Source organism: Pygocentrus nattereri, chromosome 1, assembly GCF_015220715.1.
Source record: "Pygocentrus nattereri isolate fPygNat1 chromosome 1, fPygNat1.pri, whole genome shotgun sequence".
Classification (NCBI taxonomy): domain Eukaryota; kingdom Metazoa; phylum Chordata; class Actinopteri; order Characiformes; family Serrasalmidae; genus Pygocentrus; species Pygocentrus nattereri.
In genome coordinates this window covers 39,683,073-39,707,667 of record NC_051211.1, presented here as the reverse complement: position 1 = coordinate 39,707,667, position 24,595 = coordinate 39,683,073, and the positions used below count along the sequence as shown (strand labels likewise).

At 40.2% G+C, this 24,595-nt stretch overlaps 1 protein-coding gene across 5 annotated transcripts in view; it reads right to left on the bottom strand.

Annotated features, from left to right (window-relative positions):
• Positions 1-17,543, bottom strand: part of pacsin2 (protein kinase C and casein kinase substrate in neurons 2) — a 31,164-nt gene extending 13,621 nt beyond the window's left edge. For 3 of the 5 annotated variants that reach the window (XM_017693958.1, XM_017693960.1, XM_017693961.1), the window contains exons 1-6: positions 17,402-17,543; positions 5,326-5,416; positions 5,063-5,219; positions 4,019-4,254; positions 1,757-1,912; positions 1,288-1,463 (exon numbers count right to left, since the gene is read on the bottom strand). In XM_017693958.1, coding sequence (XP_017549447.1) covers positions 1,288-1,463; positions 1,757-1,912; positions 4,019-4,254; positions 5,063-5,219; positions 5,326-5,382 — 782 coding nt within the window. In that variant the 5' untranslated portion in view covers positions 5,383-5,416; positions 17,402-17,543. Of the gene's footprint in view, positions 1-1,287; positions 1,464-1,756; positions 1,913-4,018; positions 4,255-5,062; positions 5,220-5,325; positions 5,417-16,928; positions 17,032-17,396 lie in introns of those variants that run through there. The other 2 variants (XM_017693959.1, XM_037538228.1) reach the window with 2 other exon arrangements.
• Between the last annotated feature and the right edge of the window lie 7,052 nt (positions 17,544-24,595).

Genomic DNA, 24,595 nt, shown 5'->3' with positions numbered 1-24,595 from the left:
TCCACCATACAGTGCTTCAGGGTGTAGACATCTGCTACCTGACCTGAGCCAGACAAAATATCGGTTTTCAGGCCAACTTTTCACATGCAGCATCTGGATGGGGCTTGGGTTTGTTTTCTAATGAGTGATTTTATGTAGTAGGATCTCTTTCTCGTAACGGTAGCTGCATTCGGATTTGCTCTGGAGTCTGAAGAGTGGGTGAATATGCTCCTGAAAGAAATCACGAATAATCCTAGGTTGGTGGAAAGGTCACAGCGGATCCTTCCCCTTGCTTGTTAAGCTTGCCCAAAATATATTAAACATTTACACAGTATCATTAACAGATGATAAGAGGTGGGTGGATGCTGTTCTCTAGCAGGTGTGGTCAACAATTCCACAAAAATATACTGATACTGTTAAAAACTGCTCAATAAATAATAAAAATGTTAGTGTTTTACAGATGTGTAAAATATCAGTTTATTCAAGTATGACATTTTCTGTTTCTCCACTTTATCTGCAATGAAAACCCATGTCTGTCATGACCCATCTGTTCATATTGTGCACCAATTTCATATGTATTCATATTCATGTGCAGACCTTTAATATGAGGTCTTTTCTGCACAAACTATTGGACAGTAAAATGTTGTGAGAGGCAAGAGTTATTGGTGAACCAATAAAGGCTTTGGTTCCGCTGACCTTAAAGAGATGGTCCGTCATTTTAACAGCACTTGACATGAACATATGAATATTAGTAGTGACTTGGTATAATATTTTATTATTCCTAAAATGACTATAAGGTTGATGTGAATCTTTTGATTTTTCCTTCTATTTTGTGATGCATTTCCAAGTGAAACACGGTGTCAGGATGATATGTGGGGATGGCAGAAAGGGGAAGAAAAACATGATATTACTGGTTAACATTATTTACACCGCCTGCTGGTGCACAGTGCCATAATCAAAATGTTTTAAAGGCAGGGAAAAGTCACTACATGTACATTTTTCTTCTAAATGAGATGATGAAGCATGCTTACATAAGTGGGTGCAATTGTAACAAATGCAATTTCCCCCTGGGATCAATAAAGGATTCTGATTAATATGACCAGGCCCCTGTACTGACAAGATGATTTCAGTTTACATAAAAGAGAAAGGTAAAGCCCTTTACCTTTGTATATGCTTGGTAAGTTAGCTGGCTTAATGTGCTCTGATGTTTTTGATGTATCCCTCATCTTTTGGTTCTGCTTTATGTTGGAAGGAGACGCCAAGTCATTTTTAAATATAATTTCTGCTTAAAGCTGTGTGTGGTCTTACTTGTGATTGGTGGAAAGATCAAGGTGCTGCTTGATGTCCAGTATGAGCTCTTTGAAGAAGCGCAGTCTCTTATCCTCAAACTGCTGCCACTGTTCAAATACTTGCTCCATGTTCTCCATGTACTGTGGAGTCACTTTATCCAGCTCCTCCAGAGACTTCTCATAGCGCTCCTTAGACTGAAATGCCCCAACACAAACATAATCTTAGTACATTTATATTAAGTTATTCCTATCCTTCACATACACAACATGGTAAACATTAGACATTATCCTACAGACCTTCATTTCCAGCCTGTTTGTCAGTTTGCTGCTGTGGTTGAACCATTTGCATTTCAAACCCCAAAAGGATGGGACATTTTATGAGCAAGCGGCATCCAATAAAATATCCTGGATTGCTAATTTAACTGCAGCTCAGCTCACTGCCAGACACACATTTGCAAAAACACACATGCAGAAATGTACATACACACCTTCTGCACCTCCTGTTGACATTTTTCCACTTTGTCCTGGAGTTTTTTCTGGGCCTCTGGGTTGGCGTTGCTTTCTAGCTTGCTATTGTTCTCCCTGCTGGTGGCCAATTTCTCTTCCTTGCAGGCTGCATGGTAGGCTTTCTTCATTGTATCCACCTGAACAGGACAATAAGCTTGTGCTTATTACACAAGTAACATTTTAAAGTGTTGCATTTAGCTTTGCTTCTACACTGAAACACATTTTTGTGTGGTTATGGACGGTTTGTATTTTTCAATGTGTCACATCCTACAGAAACACCTTGCACAATTTCAACCGGGCTTTAAACATGAAATTCAAAGACGACAATGACCTTGACAAAGGAATGTAATTACTTGGGATTCCATGCTAGATGCTACTCATTATAATGCAATTGTAGGCCTAACAATTGTCACATAATTGAGTGATGACAATGGTAAATGCAATTATTTTCCACACTTGCTAGCTTTACAATTGTATGTTTATGTTGCAGAAAACAATGTGAATTGGGTGCATTTTGATGTTGAGCAAATACATGTGAATAAAAGAAAGTAGATGATGCATTTATTTAGACACGTCATTTGACAAAAACCACAAAAGTTCTGCCAGGTGCTATAGCACCTTAAGAGGGCAGCAGTGAGTGATGTTTGTTTATTTGACTTTAAGTGTCTTAGCTGGGAGCTACAAAGTGGCAAACAATTAGGAAGCAAGAAAGCTAAAATCAGCCAGGTTTGCTACTTTAGGCTTGCTTATTGTTGCACACAATGAACCAAAAAACTACAATTCAATTGTTAATCAAAATTACTTATAAAACACAGAAGAACATAGCTTTGTAGATTTGTTGACTACCTGAGCATTTCTGCTTTGTGCTTTCCTCTAAGGGTGCACTGCCTTTACTAGTTGTTGTTACCAGACACTTTCAAGGTTTTACCATTTCAAAATTTGATACTGTTTTGAGGCATCAACTTTTACATATTATGCAGGACTTTAGTAAATTACCTACATTATATACACAAATAAAACCTCTCTTTTATTTGGAAAATATAAACACAATATGACCGCAAAACATAAAAAAAATTAAGGTAGAGGACATAGACTGGTTAGTGAAAGACAAATCACGATTGCCATCAACAGCTTCTCTTAACATATAGCGCAACTAATCCTACAGTGCTCTGAAAGCCTAGTATTATTGCCTCTGGAAATAACTGTCCTGTGTTACAGTAAATAAGAGCATGTCTGCCAAAAACTGCAGATTATCATAGCTTCTGCAGGACAAGCAGACTGCACACCAAAAACTGGTTCTCTGAATTCTACTGAAAGTCAAAGCAGTTCTGCAAAACGCAGCTTGACGACGCAATTGTGTGCAACTGCTTTTTGCTTCACTGACCTTGCAGTCGGTCACAGAGATACAGCCTGTACAAACAAGACAAAGTAATGTCTGCCAGACTCATTCAAAGGGGAAAAAAAAATGTATGCACCTAGTTACTCAGGAGAGCTTGATGAAGTCAAAATAAATCTTATAGACCTCAAATCCAAGATCATGTAGTCCTTTATATCACTGAACTGGCAAAGAAGCCTTCCCCAGGCGAGGAAAAACATACTCCTTTGCAGCAAGCATGCAAAACCCTAGTCATACAGATTTGTTAATAATCCCCAACAAGGCTTTTAGTTATTATGAAAATATTAATTACTTGGATCAGTCAGACATTAAATGACTGGTTCAGAGTTTCTGAGAAGTGACAAGAGTTGGGAATGATGATTTCTGAGCAAAGCTGAAGCTTTGGGAACCATTAATTAATTTAGCCATTGTGAGTTTTTTTTTTTGCAGTTTTTAATTGTTTTTCCGACAGATAAACCTACTAATAAGACAGTAGTGTCCAATCTTAACTGCAGAGGGGCAGTGTGGCTGCAGGTTTTCACTCCAATAAAGCAGGAGGTCACCTGATGAAATGTTTGACCATCTGATTAAACAAGTAGAATCAGCTGTGCTTCAGCTTCGTTGGAGTGAAAACCTGCAGCCACACCGGCCCTTCGCAGATAAGATTGGACACCCCTGTAATAAGACGTCTTCTAGCAGGCACAGAGATGATAAGTTGTTTGTCACTGTGCCTGATTACTGTTGCTCTGTTTGTCTATCATTTGTTGAGTGGTTTTGCTCATTATTTGTCTCGTTATGTTAACTGTAACTGATGCCTTAATAAAAGCAGATCTGTATGAGGAGAATTATTTGTCTGTTGGATCTGTACCTCTTTGAGCTTCTTGGCCCAGGGCTTTTGGGCCTTGCGGAATCCGTCCTCGGCCTCCTTAGTTTCCTTGAAGCCACCGATCATCTGCTTGTGGTAGGCGTCTTTTTGCCAGTTCTTCACCTTTTCGAAGTCTTCACCCATCAGAGCAGCCTTTACCTCCATGTGAAGCTCACTTACCTTTTCTGCTTCTGTCATCATAGCACACCAGGCCCTCTCCACTGTGCCATACTGAGGTCCTGCAGCACAGCATCACTCAAATCAGAACATTGCTCTCTTTAAATCAGTCTTAGCCAAATTCATTCTGCCTTAAAATGACACAGGAATGAGTTTTGTCCATAGAGCATCACAGGCAAGTCTGTTTGAGATTACTCATTAACTCGTTATACTTTGTGGGAAGTGCATGATGATTTAGACATCCAGTTTGCACAACACTAATCTTGTGACTACAATCTTTATTTTCTAGCTACAATAAGCTCTCATAGCTGCAGTGCAAAGCTAACACAAACAAAACCAAACAGACAAAAAATAAGCAAAGTGATAGCAAGGGGAAAAATTGTGTACATTTTTTTTTTTTTTTCTGAACTATTGCTTTACGCAGGAACTACAGAGCAAGGCTCAAAAAGACCTTGCCAGAAACACAAAGACACAGAGCTAATAGACATTTTTGCAGTCAAATGTTTTCCAAAACACAGTGAAGTAAACAACTCAATTCAAGTTGGTCTGGGGACTGTGCAGGACCAGAACAATGCAGCCAATACAGGGGTTAATGACACCAGTAGAACGAAACAACATATGACTAAGTAGTCTAGATGACAGTGTCTAGAAAAACACAAACAACCAAGACAATGGTCATCACAATAATGGCTGCCTGCCTGTATGTGTATTCCACCCAATCCCCAGCGTGCTATTAGTAGTGATAGAGATCATTTCGATTCAAGCCAAAACAGAATCGTTCATACCTGACCTCATCAATTCTGTTTTTTATATACTTAATAGCATTCCAAGCTGGGTATCAGGGGGCATCCCTAGATATTTGAGGCTCACCTTTTTCAATAAGCTGTCTCCAACGCTTGGCCCATTCGGTAAGCTGCAGTGCGTACCCCTTTTCGATGCGGGCCCGCTCATGGATACAATTCATTAGGTCATTACACAGCCTGTTCCCATCATCCACTCGTTTTACGGTCCTCTTGTAGTTTCCAACCTGAGCAATCAAAGAACAGAACAGAAAAGAGCAGTATGGATATCAGTCCAACTACAAATGCACAGACGAATGCATGTGTGTATGCATATAGGTGTATTTATACTACCTCCCAAAAGCTGTCACTAGAGACATCGATCAGTGAGTCGTTGTAGGTGCCAGACATGGCGGCTTTCTTCTGTTACCCAGTGTCCTCAGTTCTGAAACAGAAACAAATACTTAATTTTACTGTGAACTGCTTTCCTTCTCTCTGTGACTGAAACTGTTATACTTAATGTAGAATCAACTGTAAAATCTTGATAGGATCAACCACCTGTGAGGCCAATTTCATTTTACTTTGTTGGCTGCCCATTTCATGAGGTTTGATGGCAACTGTGCTGGTAAAGAAGCTAGCCAGCTCCATCCTTCAGATATCCCACAGTATGTCAGTGTGACATCAACAAATTGATTGGTAGCATTTATAGCATTTTTGAGTCATCTGTCCCTACCAACATTTCTCTAACGTAAACAACAAAGGTAGGCTTGGGTCATAAAATAGTAACAGCATTTCTCAAAAATAAACATTCTTCATGCAACAATAATATACATTTGAAGTATTTTTCATAAATTGATTATGCTATTCATAGACATATATAAACTCTGCTCAGACATATATAAACTTCGTTTCAATAATACTTCTCTCAGGTACCTTACACTTTTGCACACTTCTGTATTTCATATATATTTTCTAGCTAGATGCCTTTGCATATTACATCAGAATAATGTCGAGTTCAACTTGTAGTTAAGTATTACACAATTATTAATCATTGTTCATATCAAACATTACCACCCATTAACTCAGAGGCGTCAAAACTGGCATACAAACGAAAACAATGTCTACTCATTACATCTGACTAGACGGCGCAAAGATAGTACAAGTGTACGAACAAGGACACACAGTCAAACTCAGTCTCTTCCTCCACTCGTTATGGAACACTGTTTTCCATGGGAAGTGATGAAAATTCCTGCCATTCTTACAGTAACACTGACCCCCTGCCCCTTCAAAGCTGATTTACCTCCACAGGGTTCCTCCACTCACTTGACATCACATACACACATCAGAACACCCGGCACCTTATGAACACCCACCGATCTCAAAAACCTTATCAGAGAAGCAGCAGGGAAACTCATACTTTCCATAAATTTTACCACTCAAGCAGTGTTACACAAAGGCAGGTAGGAACAGAGGGGCTAATGGAAAAAAAGGGAAGAAGGAAAGATTTTTTTCATAGCCTGATTTCTGTAAGCCTGTCACACAGTTGGTTCAGTGTGTTGGCTGGCTTAGCAACAATCACCACAGCATGACTCAGAGGCCATATACGGTGTTTACACACAGACACACACACACACACACACACACACACACACACACACACAGAGAGGTCCTGTGTCAACATCTTCAAGGAAGAGGAAGAGACCTGTTGTCACAGGACAGACGTCAGAGTCTGTCATCCACACACACAAAAAGATACACCTCTGTTTCCAACCCATCAGCCACCAGCATAAACATAACTACCTTCACTCAAACATTGCTTTTATACCTAGTGAAGGCATGGAACCACACGCACATAAATTCTCTCTCTCATTGGCACTCCTGGTTAAGTAAAAAGGAATATAAGGATTTCACCTTGTGGTGAGCTGGCTTCATCCCACAATGAAAAATTAAACCTTTAATTAAATTTATTCTGAGGGAAGAGAGGAAAAAAAAACCCAAAATATTTCTTACACAATATGTGCAACAGTTATTGGCACCCCTAGAAAATCTTAGAAACAAAAATGTAACTGAAGCATTTTACTTACTTTTTTTTTTTGATCAGTGTTTAAGAAATTTCAAGCAGTAATCATGACTTCCTGTTTCACTGGGGTATTATAAACTCCCTTAGTCATTTTTTTAAAATAGGACAGAAAAGCAAACACACAATTCAAATAAGGGAAAAGTATGTTGATATTCATAAGTCAGGGAACAGCTATAAAAAAAATTAGCTACTTTCCCAAATCTGCAGCTACGAAAATAATGAAAAAGTTCCAATCAACTGGAACTGTGACAAACTTGCCTGGGTGAGGACCCAAGTTTATTTTTACCCCCACGCACAGTGAGGAAGATGGTAAGAGGGACAAAGAGCCCCCAAGGGTCACTGATGGAAAGTTGAAAGAAAAAAAAAGAAGCATCTTGGGTTCACCAAGTCTCCAAACTACCATCAGATGTCACCTCCATGCCAACAGATTGGAAAATATGCCAGGATGAAACCTTTCCTGTCATCTACCCATAAATGTCAGCACGGTGGCAGTGGATTTTGCTAAGCAGTACTGGGACTTTAACTGAAACAACGTTCTATGTTCAAATGAAAATTATTGGCAAAAAAGAGCTTTTTGGGAACAAAAATTCAAGGTGGATTGGGTGTAAAAAGAAGAAGGACTACGCTGAAAAGAATCCAATGCCCACTGTGAAGTATGGTGGAGAGTCTGTGATAACGTGGGGCTGTTTTTCCTCCAAAGAATTAGAATTAACAACCATTTGTCACTGTGTTTGCACACTGTGAAATTAGACCTCTGCATTTAACCCATCCGTGCAGTGAAACACCCACATACATGAACACTAGTGAACACACACACTAAGGGGCAGTGCCCGGAGCAGTGGGCAGCCCTAACCACGGTGCCCGGGGAGCAATTGGGGGTTAGGTGCCTTGCTCAAGGTCACTTCAGTCATGGACTGTCACAGGGCTGGTTCCCTAACCTCCATCCCATGACTGCCCAAAGGCCCTGGGAACCAACCTCATTAGGGTATGTGATATCATGGACTCCAATAAACATCAAAAATCAATTTAGTAGGAGATGATACCACATAAACCTACACACAGTTAGTGAAAATGAACTGGAACACCTGACAGTTTTGTTTTTTTATTAGCACAAAAAATGGGGAATCTTGCCTCACTTGCCCCTAAACAGGATAAGAAGCCCCCATAGTTATTACTGCATCAACTTTCTAGGTTTAAATACAGAATGTATAATTTATAGGTCAAATCACTTGTAGTCATTGCATTTTTCAATAATAGTATTATTAAATCAAAGAACACCACAATAAAGCATTATATTAAATATATTAGATAAATAATATATTTTAAATAGAAATTGAAGCCTCCATCACCCTGACTCCACATTACTGTAATACACTACAATACAAACAGAAACCTTTGAAATGTCAATTTGTTAATTCATTTAATAGTTAGTCATTATGTTAATTACATAATGACAATATACAACTTCATCTTTAAGGTATTATTATTATTATTATTATTATGACAACAATAACAGTAACAATTTAAACAAAGCAATATAATTTAACACTGTATATTTTTTACTTTTAACATTTAAGGCAAAATAATTACTGGACATAACAGAACAGACCAGGTGTGGATTTAACTCTGCTGATATACAAACCCATCTCCAGCAAAATGTGACCTAATTCTAGCTAATGATCACTACAACTAGCATGCAGCTAGCATGTAATGCTTATGCTAGCTATCCAGTGAAACTTTTGGGGCACTAGGATGAAGGGGGCTTTTTGCCCCATGTCTGGGGGGCATCTTACCACAAAGGTTTACATTTTCACTTCAAAGAAAAATCCCTCAAAGCCAGCTTTCTTGTACAACCTAACATAAATGCATAGATCACTAAATTCTAGTGAAAAAAAGATTTGCTCATCTGACCAAAAAATGTTTCTAAGGCAACAAATCCCAGGAATACAGAGATCCAGAATAAATATAGTATTACTTAGAACAAAGCTAATCAGTAAATGTGTTGAAAAGCCTAACCTTAACCTTGGCAACCAAACAGACATGGTTTCTTTCAGTTTAAAAACATGGGAGTTTTTGTTCAAAGAAATTCATTTAGTAGTTCATTTAGTAAACACACATCCTGCACCTGGTCTGCACTCTGCTTGCCTCCAGCTAAAGGGAAGGAGATGTCTGCTGGAATGATAAAGAGCAAAGAATGTCATTACATTCATGAAACAACATCCTGCAACTGTTATCACTGAGGCAGCATTACAGCACTGCAGAAATATGTATTGAGTGTAATACTCAAACCTGTGCTCTGATTAAAGACTTGCAGGTATTCAGTGGAAACCAGATGCCTCAAACTCAGCCATGGTTATACTTTAACACACACTGAGGTTTTGTAACTCTGAGCACACATGCTGGGAGGCTCTTCCGTTGCTGTTGGACAGGCGCTGCAGCGGAACACTGCTGACAGAGACTCCTCTGTCACTATCTCATCCCTCACTCTCTCGCTCACCCACTTCCTTTCAATCACCCATTTCCTCTCTCCTCTCAGATGCTCCCAGTCATCCAGACCAGCCTTTCTCCTTTTCCTGTGCACCCCAATCCTATCCCTCACTCCCGTTCCTATGCTCTTGCTCCATCTCTATTTATCCACCTATAGCCATCAAAGTTAAAGTTTTACTGTTAAAGTAAAACCTCTAAACTTTACAAGAGGAGGAAAAACACTTGACTCACTATAAATAATACTGCATTTCTTGTATTGGTCTGATAGCATCATGGTACTTACAGACATTTTCATGGTAAACAATCATCGTATTTCATTTTTCTGAGGTTTATGAATAAGGTAGGAAAAGCCAAACAAGCCAGAAAAATAGACAGCAGTCCTGCATTTAAAATGGCTGTGAAAAACCACAAGTACAACAGGGTGGGATAACGACAAGGCCTGCCATAATATTTTTAAACAATTATGGTATTTAAAACTCATCAAGTTTTATCACATTTCTATTCCATACCTGATCGACCAAATAACCACATTTCTCTCATTTATATTTCCCCTAGGCGAATCCCTGGTGCTATTTTAAGTGCCAGTCCATTACTCTTTTAGCTCAAGTGAACTGTGTTAGATGAACCCTTGGAGGAACGAAGGATCGAGTTGGTTTCAGCAACAGGACTTGTCCAGTAATTGTTTGGACCGGACACATTTCCTTTTTCAGACCTTAAAACAATCTGTTTATGAGCCGTACCAACTAACGGCTTAAAAATGCTTAATATTTCAAAGCCATGTTTGCTTTGCTGGGTTTTAGGTAGCACACTGCTCCATCTTGTATACATCTCTGGTGGCACATCACTTAACTCTGCTAAAGCAAGACACTTTACTGCGACTCTACATCGAAGTTTATAGCCAGACAAAGAAATTATTCACAAATGTTATGTATAGGACGCTCAACTCTGAACTGTGGTGTGTGGTGCTGTTTGGGTCTGTAGCCCGGTCGCTAAGCTAAAGTACAGTTAGGTAATTTCCCTTTGATACCAGTTACTCAACTTCACTCCTTCATATTTGAATCATTATCACCTAAACTTGCGTAGGTCCTCAGGTGCTTTAGTCAGCCAGAATCGACTAGAGCTGTTAGGTTAGCCAACAGCTCTAGTTCCCCCCTTTAGTCAAGGTGATTATCAGCACCTGGTGGTTTTATGTATGTTTGCATATACTGAGAAAAAGTGATGCACTAGATTTTCTGGATTCATTTTGATAAATAAGCAAAGTGAAAGACAAAAATTGTTGATGTAACATATTATAAATGTGTTGTATATTTTTTAATGTATTATAAATGTATCGTATAGAGCATATTTTTTTTTTAAATAAGTCAGTGAAATGTATCAATTTCAGTCTACAGGCCAGCTAGAACACACACACACACACACACACACACACACACACACACACACACACACACAAGCCAGAAATAGCCACACAGCTATAGTTCACTACTCTCTGTGTGTTATATTTTTATCACAGTCAGGAGTTCCCCATACAAGATAAACCCAAGAAGAGGAGCCAGGTCTGTTCATGGTAGGGGGAGATGCATGTGTGTGTGTGGGTGTGTCCTGTATGCTTTGGCTGTCTCAGCAGTAGTATCTTGAGTCAGCAGCTTCTCTTACTTCCCTGGGGCGTTCCTACTCAGTGTGAAGACACACACACACACACACACCCTGAGCAACAAATACTACTTTCAGATGGACACACACTCACAAACATCAAACAGTCAGGCTACCAAACAATCCTCAGTTAGTGACTATGCTGTCTATGCTAAAACGACAGAAAGTGTTTTTTCCATAAAGCCGTAAAGCTAAAGCTGCTTATGTCAAATAGACTAAAGTATACAATGACATTTGCTGTTTCATTCAAAGCTTGATTCAAATGTGGTGCTTCCGAGACACTATACTGTCTGGCTATACTGGGCGCTCCTAAACCCAAAGAACATTGTTGTCTACTCAGATACATTTTATCCCATTTTAATAAAATCCAAGTTCCATTTTTTTCCATTTGAACAAATTCCAAACAGTAAATATTTACATAATGACATACAGCATCACTCTTTTTCCCTGTGGTAATTTCCATGACCTAAGCCTGTCCATGAGGTGCTCCACAGTTAAAAACAAAATACATTCCTTACTCAAAGACCCAAATAAGTAAAAAATGCTACTAAGACTTCAGATAAACAACCTACCCCACCTGTCCTATGGTGATGACCACAAGTGTGTTTCAGACCTGTGGAAGAAACTAAAATATGTGCATCATTTACACTTAAACAAATACAATACATCAATATAGTTCTGTCATTTAGTTCATTTACTCGCATTGATATAATACATTTTATTTATGTGGAAATATTGTGCTTATTAGTTAACTCTGCAGGTGACTGGGGATTTTCCCTGTCAAAATAACTGTCCATTCAAAATGAAAAAGGACTTCTTACTCGCTGAGGTTGAGAAACGGAGGTCAACAAAAAACACAAGGTCATAATTGTGTCATTTTGGTGAGAACTTTTCAGTCACAATTTTATCTGTGCATTTACACTGACAGGCTGACAAATTCAACTGTGACTGGACAATTTGGACACTGCATAAGAGAGGGAAAAATGGAGGTGCACCTTTCAGAAAAAGCCAGACCAAATGCAACTCACATGATTGTAAGTGAAGGAAGAACACCACGGTGCAAATTACAAAGTGAAAATATAGACAACCTTATTTTCCTTACTTCTGCAGAAAAATGAGAACAGAAAAGACGGTTACTCCAGCACTTCACACTTCTCTGATAAAAATGACCAAACTGCATCACTATAAAACAATAATATTACATTACAGTCAGTGAAAAGCTGCAATATAAGAAGTCCAGTAAAGACATCAGGGGGCCCAACATGCTACATGCCTCATTACACTGCCTGCACTGCCAGTAGTGAGAGCTGTCCTTACTAAAAACAAAATCCCTGAACATTAAGAAAGCGTAACACTACCAATTAGGCCTGGTGATGGTTAACCAAGCTACCACAACTTTTGCTTTTGTTTTTTAATTTGACACATAGGTGAAAGAATATATTACAAGGTGGAGGAGTAGGACTATGCACTAATAAGGACTAGGGAGGAAACAGGAGTGGGTAGAAGTAGGACAGGAAAACAGTAACTTGGCACATGGTGTATGGTGGCATGTCTAAGGTTTAATTCTAATGTCTTCTGGGTGATTTCAGTCATTTCAGTCACTAAAACTCAACTTAAAGGCCTTAGTCTGAAGTCTTAGGAACTTCCGAAATGCAAATACATGCACACTTGCATATAACACATTCTTTTAATTATAAGAATAAAAAGGCCCACTAGTGGCTGAGCCAGAGGTACCCAACATGCTATGAGATTCTACAAGAGAAGAAGAAAGTGGAAAAAGAAAATATTTGCAGACTCTTGGACAGAACACTCAATCATTGTGTGAACACTGCTTAAAGGTCTGAGGGCAAAAGCACTCTGATAAGCACTGAAGTCAGGGAGACATATGACTAATATGAGCGCTGTGCATGTTAAAACTCTGGCCCGGCTCACGCTGCGTTTATCAGCAGTGATTAAGACATTCCACATTCTCGAGATTTGGTTTACGTAGTAGAACCTCTGTAGATAAATTACAGCTTCTCCCTCAGGCCTTTTCACACGAGCTGCTGCACCTTCCTTGTATTTCTATACATCTCAACAGAAAACAGAGCGAAGGTGCCCTTCGAGTGCTTGCTGATGTCAGTGGATTGCAAGCTAGAGTTGCACTCCATGGACTAAATGCATAATGTGCAATGAAGTTGTTGAACAATGCAGTGATGATGTGAGATGCGATACATTAATGTATGTCACAACGAAGAATACGGTTTCTGGTCTCAGCCCAGCAGCAAATTTTCGCCGGCAAGAAGTCAATGTTAGCATAGTTGTTTGGTTGTTCATGTGTTCACTATGTAGCAGTTTACAGTCCTACTCTAATGAGCCAAAAATATCATGCCAAAAATGATTACACAAATAATATAATAATAATAATAATACACAAACAAATGCTGTCTGTTCCTTTCAGTCTCCTGCACCAGTTATTGCAGTTTCTTTGAGGAACAATGGAAAACAATTTTGTAATCTTCGCTTATGTCGAGTATCAGAGGAGAACTACTGGTTTGACACCTCTCAAATACATGACAGCCTGGAAAGTCTAATCTCCTAAGACCTCCCATCAACACATCAATGCCTATAGCCTTTCAAACTTTACAAATTGAAGCTGTTATTAATACAACCCACTGCCCAGTGTTCACCACAGAAACTCACAGTAATAAAATACTGTAAGTTGACCACATCTAATCAACTACAAAAGTTGTTTTGGAAGGCCTTTGTGAATTTAATGCCTAAGAGTGTGAGTGTTTGCTGTCTCTCATCTATAGTATAGTACAGTAACACTGAAATCTGAGAAAGTAGCCACTACAGTAAATATCCCTAAAACGAGGAGAGTGAGGATGAGTACGAGATAAAGATCAAGATAAAGAGAGTGGAATGGAGACGGGTGAAGGGGGATTCTTTCAGCTATGCTTGTTGACCCCCAAAAGAACCTAAAAATTAAACACCACACACACACACACATATTGAAACATCATAATAATTTAGTCTTACTTTAGTTACACATGCTTAATTGCATCTCATATGAACAACTAAGTACTCCAATTGCCGTAATTGCAGGCTATGTAAAACACAGGCTAAGAGCTCCTAGATTAGCTATCCAGTTTGGAGGCAACTTAAAGCTGGGACTTAATCAGCCTACTCCAACATACAAAGACAGCTAATACCTGTAAATGAGGAGCATGCCCATAAGGGAAACTTTAAGGTTTGCCCGGTAAATAGAAAGCAAAATGGGAGCTGGAGTCATCGGAAAGCATACAGATTAATAAGTGAAAACATCAGTGAAAAGATCTAAAACATAAACGACACTAGTATGGTGCTATTCCTTACGACTTCAATATACAACTGATCTGATTAGGTCATTTTTGTCACCTTTGCTTCTGGCAACACAACAAGCTTACAAACAGAGCTGCAACGTAATCATCATAAGAACAAATGAAAAGCCTTAAACCTGCAGTGAAGGGCCTTCACTCTCAATATCTGAAAAGCTCTTACATGATATTTTAAACTCAGCAAGGAAACACAACAGGGACCTCTCATGGAGCGACATCTGACTTTTGCCCTTATTGGGAAAGTTTACCCCCCTTTCATTCCTGTGGAGATGCGTTACCATGGAAACCAAAGTTCAACGACCCCACAAGACCTCCCATCAATCCCTCAAGCAATTCAGTCCCGAGTTTCAGAGAGTGATCCTACTGCAGCTGTGCAGCCTGCTTTGCTCGGACAACATTCGTGGGAACACTCTGGGACATTTCTGTGCACCAAATATGCTTAGTTCATTCTACAAATATGCCCTTGTGTTTCAATCAACACTTCAGCGGCAACAGACCAAAATCAAAGTTGACCGACTGCAGAGTTTATCTGGTGTTCGATGACATGGGCTGTCAACTGCAAGCATCACTACGAAAAAGAAAATAATTCTGATAACGAGACAATCTTCTGAGGCCATTTCAGAGAATGACATTTTAGGAATGCTCCATTGCAAATGCTCCCGATTACATCAATGCTGGGTGGGGGTAGTGGGAGGGGGTGGCTCAACATGTTATCAAGTTCATCCTATTTTTGGGAGACTCCCAAGTTCAAATCCTTAATAGATCATCTTTAATTAGATTTATGTCCGGTATGTGAAATGCTGAATAAAAGTTACTAAAGATATACTTCCTCAATTGTAAAATGAGAGCCTACAAAATGTTTTCCTGGGAATTGTGTCTGATACAACTTATCAAACCCTTGAAACCCTTAAATGAGACAGCATTAAAAATGTCCTAGCACTGCATATTTAGATTTTTCCCAAACTGCCCACCCCAACCTATTTGCTAGGGGAGAGCATGGAATGACCTGAAGTTTCCAGATACTGTCCCACCCTTAATGGGATCCCCGCACTGAATGCCTCTGAGCACAGGCCGGGCCAAAACAATGACCCTCTCTCCAAACTTTAGCATTCGAGAGAGAGTGCAACACTATAATGGGGGGAGGGGGGAGGTTGACTCTACATACAATGAATAAGGGAAAAAATTACACTCTGCCAAAGTAGACTTTTCCAGCTTACTTCCTCTCATTCCCAGAAGCACCTGAGGCTGCTGCTTTCACGGTCAACAAAAGCAGGAACCACTAGGGCACAAGGGTGCTTTCACTTCTCCTAATGCTACCCTCCAACACACACACACTCATAATCGCACACCACTGCCCACAAGAGGTGAAACACTTATTACAGTGACCCCTGCAAGTGTACGAAAATAGTCCTGAATGTTCTTCACAGTTGAAGTTGCTAAGCACTGCAAAATAACAGACAATATATTCCTATTACATGATGAAAACCTCTGTCAAAGTTTCAGCAACTAAGTTTTTTTTTTAAAGCCTTTTGAAAATGAATTTTATTGGATTAAGGATTTCAACCATATCGGTCACACAAACTGCACTACTGTAGATCTAGTTAAAGCTCTTTAAAGGGACAGACCTCATTTCTAACACAGATGTGCTTAAAACAACTGGCCAATTAGAGACACATTGGACATCAAAAGGTATTCAGACAACCCTCCTAGTTAGTGGATTAAGCTAGTTTAAGGTTCACTCATTACTGACACAGATGTTCAAATAAAAACACAACTTGTGTAATCTCCATAGAAAAGCACTGCCAAATGATCGAGCAGCCATATGAGCCTAAGGTCACCATACTCAAAGTGTGGGCTAGAGGGCAACAAAGGCCCCCAGCAATGGGCTGTAGAACAGCCAGTACCTCCAGGACGAGTTGGAGGCAAATCCTCACAGCAATGTTCCACCATATAGTGTAAAGCCTTCCGAGAAGACTGGGTGGGGGGCAAACTCCCTATTAATACCACTCATTCCAGAAGAAACGTTGGACGAGCAGGTTTCTATAGATTTATGAATATACAGTGTTGTTGTCAGCAATGGAAAAAGACAATCTACATGTTAGCCTGCTTTGGGTATTAGACTGAGGCTCTAACAACGTTATAGCCCACTGCCCCACCCTACTTCAGCCAGTTAAAGGTCTGAATATAGCGCAAAATTCATGGGCTACCAAAAAAGGATCGAAAAAAAATAAGCTTAAGAAGCGAGAATGACACAAAACAGATTATTCAACCCCCGTTAACGTTAATCTTAATTCATAAAAAGATTAGCCAAGGTGGCTAATACGCTACTCAGCAAATCGGGTCTGTTCGAAGTTCAAACCTACATGTCTACGTCTCACCTCAGAGATACGGACACACCGAGGGCTGGTCAGACAGACTCTCGGCGTCGACAGCTGCCTGCTTTCACAGCTGTAACACGCTGATAACGAGCCGCTAGGAACAAGGACCTTTTACGTCTTCGACACCCAACGTTAAACTGTCACTACTTTCCTCTGCGATGCCGCCGCTTTCGTTACCTACCGATAGATATAGGTTAAAGATATTTTTCTGTAAATGTGTTCCGTAACGTTTAGCTAACGTTAAATCAACAACGCAGCGGCAAAGTGAACAAATTCATCAGCGGAATATTTAGCTAATAACGTAGCTAGCTTGCTAGCTTAAATTAGCCAGCAAGCTAAACCAGCTGGCTAACTAACTACGCTAGTTAGCTGACTGTTAGTGGCAGAACAGCAGACTTAGAGGAAAGTTTTAATGACGAAGTAAAAAGTTTTAAAACACTTACTAAAAGCGGGCTTTTACACACGTACCTTACCTTAATCGCAGTACGTCCAAAGTTACACGACGTGTCGTGCGGAAATAAGAAACCTGTTAGATATTTTGTTGCTTTTTGCCTCAGTTTGTCATAGCCGCTCAGTCCATGGCCAGCAATGAGGCAGCAGTGCGGCGTCCTCCTCCTTCTCTTCCTCAGGAGGCGCGGCTCTCTGACCTCATATGCCTATCAAACTACAGCGGTGTTTCCCCAAACCCAGACATTGGAGTCTAATATCCATATCAAACTACAGCGGTGTTACCCCAAACCCACACATTGGAGTCTAATATTCCTATCAAACTACAGCGGTGTTTCCCCAAACCCACACATTGGAGTCTAATATCCATATCAAACTACAGCGGTGTTACCCCAAACCCACACATTGGAGTCTAATATCCCTATCAAACTACAGCGGTGTTTCCCCAAACCCACACATTGGAGCCTCATATCCCTATCAAACTACAGCGGTGTTTCCCCAAACCCACACATTCGAGCCTCATATCCCTATCAAACTACAGCGGTGTTACCCCAAACCCACACATTGGATTCTAATATTCCTATCAAACTACAGCGGTGTTTCCCCAAACCCACACATTGGAGTCTCATATCTCTAATAAACTACAGCGGCGTTTCCCCAAACCCACACATTGGAACCTCATATGCCTATCAAACTACAGCGGTGTTTCCCCAAACCCACACATTGGAGTCTCATATCCCTATCAAACTACAGCGGTGTTTCCCCAAACCCACACATTGGAGTCTAATATCCATATCAAACTACAGTGGTGTTACCCCAAACCCACACATTGGAGTCTAATATCCATATCAAACTACAGCGGTGTTTCCCCAAACCCACACATTGGAGTCTCATATCAAACTACAGCGATGTTTCCCCAAACCCACACATAGGAGCCTCATATCCCTATCAAACTACAGCGGTGTTTCCCCAAACCCACACATTGGAGTCTCATATTCCTATAAACTACAGTGGCGTTTCCCCAAACCCACACATAGGAGCCTCATATCCCTATCAAACTACAGCGGTGTTTCCCCAAACCCACATACTGGAGTCTCATATCTCTAATAAACTACAGTGGTGTTTCCCCAAACCCACACATTGGAGTCTCATATTCCTATCAAATTACAGCGGTGTTTCCCCAAACCCACACATTGGAGCCTCATATCCCTATCAAACTACAGCGGTGTTTCCCCAAACCCACACATTCGAGCCTCATATCCCTATCAAACTACAGCGGTGTTACCCCAAACCCACACATTGGAGTCTAATATCCATATCAAACTACAGTGGTATTTCCTCAAACCCACATACTGGAATCTCATATCTCTAATAAACTACAGTGGCGTTTCCCCAAACCCACACACTGGAGTCTCACATCTCTAATAAACTACAGCGGTGTTTCCCCAAACCCACACATTGGAGTCTCATATCCATATCAAACTACAGCGGTGTTTCCCCAAACCCATATACTGGAGTCTCATATCTCTAATAAACTACAGTGGTGTTTCCCGAAACCCACATACTGGAGTCTCATATCTCTAATAAACTACAGTGGTGTTTCCCCAAACCCACACATTGGAGTCTCACATCTCTAATAAACTACAGCTATGTTTCCCCAAACCCACACATTGGAGTCTAACATCCATATCAAACTACAGCTGTGTTACCCCAAACCCACACATTGGAGTCTAATATCCCTATCAAACTACAGCGGTGTTTCCCCAAACCCACACATTGGAGCCTCATATCCCTATCAAACTACAGCGGTGTTTCCCCAAACCCACACATTCGAGCCTCATATCCCTATCAAACTACAGCGGTGTTACCCCAAACCCACACATTGGATTCTAATATTCCTATCAAACTACAGCGGTGTTACCCCAAACCCACACATTGGAGTCTCATATCTCTAATAAACTACAGTGGCGTTTCCCCAAACCCACACATTGGAACCTCATATCCCTATCAAACTACAGCGGTGTTTCCCCAAACCCACACATTGGAGTCTAATATCCATATCAAACTACAGCGGTGTTACCCCAAACCCACACATTGGAGTCTAATATCCATATCAAACTACAGCGGTGTTTCCCCAAACCCACACATTGGAGTCTAATATCCATATCAAACTACAGCGGTGTTTCCCCAAACCCACACATTGGAGTCTCATATCAAACTACAGCGATGTTTCCCCAAACCCACACATAGGAGCCTCATATCCCTATCAAACTACAGCTGTGTTTCCCCAAACCCACACATTGGAGTCTCATATTCCTATAAACTACAGTGGCGTTTCCCCAAACCCACACATAGGAGCCTCATATCCCTATCAAACTACAGCGGTGTTTCCCCAAACCCACATACTGGAGTCTCATATCTCTAATAAACTACAGTGGTGTTTCCCGAAACCCACATACTGGAGTCTCATATCTCTAATAAACTACAGTGGTGTTTCCCCAAACCCACACATTGGAGTCTCATATTCCTATCAAATTACAGCGGTGTTTCCCCAAACCCACACATTGGAGCCTTATATCCCTATCAAACTACAGCGGCGTTTCCCCAAACCCACACATTCGAGCCTCATATCCCTATCAAACTACAGCGGTGTTACCCCAAACCCACACATTGGAGTCTAATATCCATATCAAACTACAGTGGTATTTCCTCAAACCCACATACTGGAATCTCATATCTCTAATAAACTACAGTGGCGTTTCCCCAAACCCACACACTGGAGTCTCACATCTCTAATAAACTACAGCGGTGTTTCCCCAAACCCACACATTGGAGCCTCATATCCCTATCAAACTACAGCAGTGTTTCCCCAAACCCACATACTGGAGTCTCATATCTCTAATAAACTACAGTGGTGTTTCCCCAAACCCACACATTGGAGTCTCATATTCCTATCAAATTACAGCGGTGTTTCCCCAAACCCACACATTGGAGCCTCATATCCCTATCAAACTACAGCGGTGTTTCCCCAAACCCACACATTCGAGCCTCATATCCCTATCAAACTACAGCGGTGTTACCCCAAACCCACACATTGGAGTCTAATATCCATATCAAACTACAGTGGTATTTCCTCAAACCCACATACTAGAATCTCATATCTCTAATAAACTACAGTGGCGTTTCCCCAAACCCACACACTGGAGTCTCACATCTCTAATAAACTACAGCGGTGTTTCCCCAAACCCACACATTGGAGTCTCATATCCCTATCAAACTACAGCGGTGTTTCCCCAAACCCACATACTGGAGTCTCATATCTCTAATAAACTACAGTGGTGTTTCCCCAAACCCACACATTGGAGTCTCATATTCCTATCAAATTACAGCGGTGTTTCCCCAAACCCACACATTGGAGCCTCATATCCCTATCAAACTACAGCGGTGTTTCCCCAAACCCACACATTCGAGCCTCATATCCCTATCAAACTACAGCGGTGTTACCCCAAACCCACACATTGGAGTCTAATATCCATATCAAACTACAGTGGTATTTCCTCAAACCCACATACTAGAATCTCATATCTCTAATAAACTACAGTGGCGTTTCCCCAAACCCACACACTGGAGTCTCACATCTCTAATAAACTACAGCGGTGTTTCCCCAAACCCACACATTGGAGTCTCATATCCCTATCAAACTACAGCGGTGTTTCCCCAAACCCATATACTGGAGTCTCATATCTCTAATAAACTACAGTGGTGTCTCCCCAAACCCACATACTGGAGTCTCATATCTCTAATAAACTACAGTGGTGTTTCCCCAAACACACACATTGGAGTCTCACATCTCTAATAAACTACAGCTATGTTTCCTCAAACCCACACATTGGAGTCTAATGTCTGTAATAAACTACAGCAGCGTTTTCCCAAACCCACACATTGGAGTCTAATGTCTGTAATAAACTACAGCAGCGTTTCCCCAAACCCACATATTGGAGTCTAATATCTGTAATAAACTACACTCAAAAAAATGACCCAAGCCCTCATTTGGTGTGCCACATTATTTTTTTGCTTGATTTGCTCGAACAAATTGGTAAAGTTTATTGGTAATAAATATTAAATGCATTTAGATATAATTGTTTCAACACAATACATTTACCCATCATTCATGAACCAAATACAAATCTGTTCGTTTAAATTCGGGACCTTCTCGTGCGCATGCGCGTTCCCACACTGTAAAAAATTATTTAGCCTTTAAGTTATGATAACTTACACTCTTTAGTTACCCTAACTATTCATATTGAGTTTTCGGATTTCAACTATAGTTTGTGAGTTTTTAGTCTTTCAACAAGTATTGTTAAGTTAAGTTAATGAAGCAGATATGTTAAAGAGTCAAATGAACTTCATATTGTGAGTTATGCCCATGCCAGAGAGACCGTCATAAAGCGGCGTGAGGTAAGTGTGGAAGCAGTGAATTGTCCGTGAAGTTGAAAACCAGCCTTGTAATGGAGTTTTCTTGCACCTATACATACAATAAAATTTATTCAATAAAATTTAAAAAACTTAACTTACTGTTGGCCAAATTAATTCGCTAGATAGGTAGCTAGCTAGAGACTGGTAATTTAGCTAGCTACGGGATGTCTTCCCGCCCATTTTAGTCTTAGGTGTAGGTAGTGAATCAGTGTATTTCGGCAAAACACAATCTTTTATTACTTTACTCTTTTTATTGTTTTCTTGCCGAATGAACGAAAATAGCTTGCCTAAACATATTGTAATTGGTACGAAAATCCGAACAGTCCGAAAATGTGCTTTCCCACACTAGAAAAAAACGAACCATGGTGCAGTAGATTCAGACCGAAACCACCACCTCTTTAGGTTGGACCAAATCATGATCATTTGGTCCGGGTTGTGGTTAGGAGCACAGAGGATTTCAAAAACCGATGGCCTGCCCTTTTTGAGCAGAGTGAAGTAAGTGTGTGTGTGTGTGTGTGTGTGTGTGTGTGTGCGCGCGCTTTTTATTTTCCAGGGGGATCAATGGCTGTCATTTGTATTTTGCAATAGCAGTGTTTCCATTTATTAATGGCAGTACAAGTAAGTCTTTCTCTCTCTCTTTTTTCAGGTAAATGCAGAGTTCTTGCGAGTCACAACCAAACCACTTCGATCCAAGTTCCTCTCCCAGTTTGACAACTTCACAGCGAAACTGATGCAGATCCTCCAGAGCAAAGGAGGTGTCAAGGGACAAAGGATCAAGCGCTTCCTGGAAATGGCCGATTGGTTAGTATGATTACATGACATTTTTTTCTCTAATTTGGCTCATTTCCAGAAATGACAATTGCATTATTAAAACTAAAAGACTGTTTGGCAAGGGCGTCTTTCACTTCTATACAACAGCTCACTACTCATGTCTCAACTGGTATTTCACAAAACTGTTCACTCTTACCAAATAAGAGTCTGTATCAGTATAGTCAGGAACTGCAACCAATGGTCAAATCAATGGTTTGGTCAAATTAATGAGGCACAATTCAGTTGTGGGCAATTGCACGATCATTTAGGGATTTGTGAATGTTTTTAACTGCCATTATTGTTTCTGTGTCTTGTCATTCATCTTTTAGTGTAGCGACATTGACTTGAGGAGGGAGTGCGTCCTGCGCAGCCTGGTTGTCTATCTAAACGAAGACCCAGATGCGTTTTTCAAGGAGTATGAGGTAAGTGTCTTTCAGTTCTTTATTGTGTAGTATAGTCTTAAGTGTCCTGTAAAAGATGATGGGTTTTCACACAAGCAGCAGTGCATTCCAGGAGATGGCATACAGTGGGGGTGCTGACTAAGAAACTTTTCTTAGTTTCTAACTTTTCTTCTCTCCATTGAAGTCTCTAGCCAATGGTGTGACCAAGATGACTATCACTACTGTAAGCATGTACAGTGTGTCACAAAAATGAGTACACCCCTCACATTTCTGCAGATTTGTAAGTATATCATTTCAGGGGACATGAAAGGAATTTCACTTGGACACAATGAAAAGTGCCAGTGTAAAACTTGTATAATGCTTCAAGTTATTTTTCACTCAAATTAATTCAATATTAAGGTCTCAAAATGTACCCACAAAAGTGAATACACCCATATGTTAAAATCCCATTGAGAGGATCATGATCTGCTTCAGTAGTCACAGTACGTGTTGACAGTGCCATGCATGATTCTATTGGTGAAATTCAGCTTCCTGGTGTTGACTGCATTCATGCAGCCCCAAACCATGTCAGTCCCACTACCATGCTTGACTGTAAAGATGGTACACTTTTCTTTGTGCTACTCACTTGGTTACCGCCACACTACACAGGAAAAAATGAAATCTTAGTAATCTTATTTTTCTAGTTTCAAATAAAAACATCTAGTCAATCTTAATTTAAGTACAAATCACATAATAACTAGTACTTTTTTAAAACTAGAACTTAGACTATTTAGACTTTTTTTTAAGACATTTGTCCATTGGGTGAGTCATATTTTCTTAGTGAGATCTATTTACTTATTACCAGCAATACTTGCTTGACATGAGTAAAAAAAGAAATCTGATCAAGAAAAAATGGCTGCATTTTTGGTTGTTTTTACATCAATGGCTGTATTTTTATTTATTTTGAGTGAACAATAAATTGAAGAATTATACACGTTGTACGCTGACTGCTTTTCATTGTCAGTGATATTTCTTTAATGTCCCATGAAAAGATATACTTGCAAATCTGCAGAAATGTGACGAGTGTACTCACTACTGTTATACACTGTAGTTTATAACTTTCTGATTTCTTAATGCTTTTGTCAAACTTGTTCTGTTTTGTTCAGTCCACTGAGGAGGCAGAAGGGGACATCACAGCCACAGTCATGGGGATTTACAGCATCAAGAGCCAGATGGCGTTGGAGTGGTAATCGAGGGTGTCAAGGTTATGAACAACATCAGTACCGTCATCAACGCTTTCATTGTCCTGTTTGGGCTGATTTATGCCCTTGATCTTGCCTACCCAGACAGCATGAAGTACACGTTCGAATTTGTCCAGAAGATTCTCATGAACCTGGATGGACACAAGCTTAATGTGAAAATTCAGGAACTGAAAATCAAGCTATTTGCTTAAGATGCTATCCACTTTCAGCTTTTTGTGTATTGCAAAGTCGTCCCCCCCCTCAATTCACATTCAAAGTAGGATGCTCCATGCCAATGCCCAGCTACAGACTA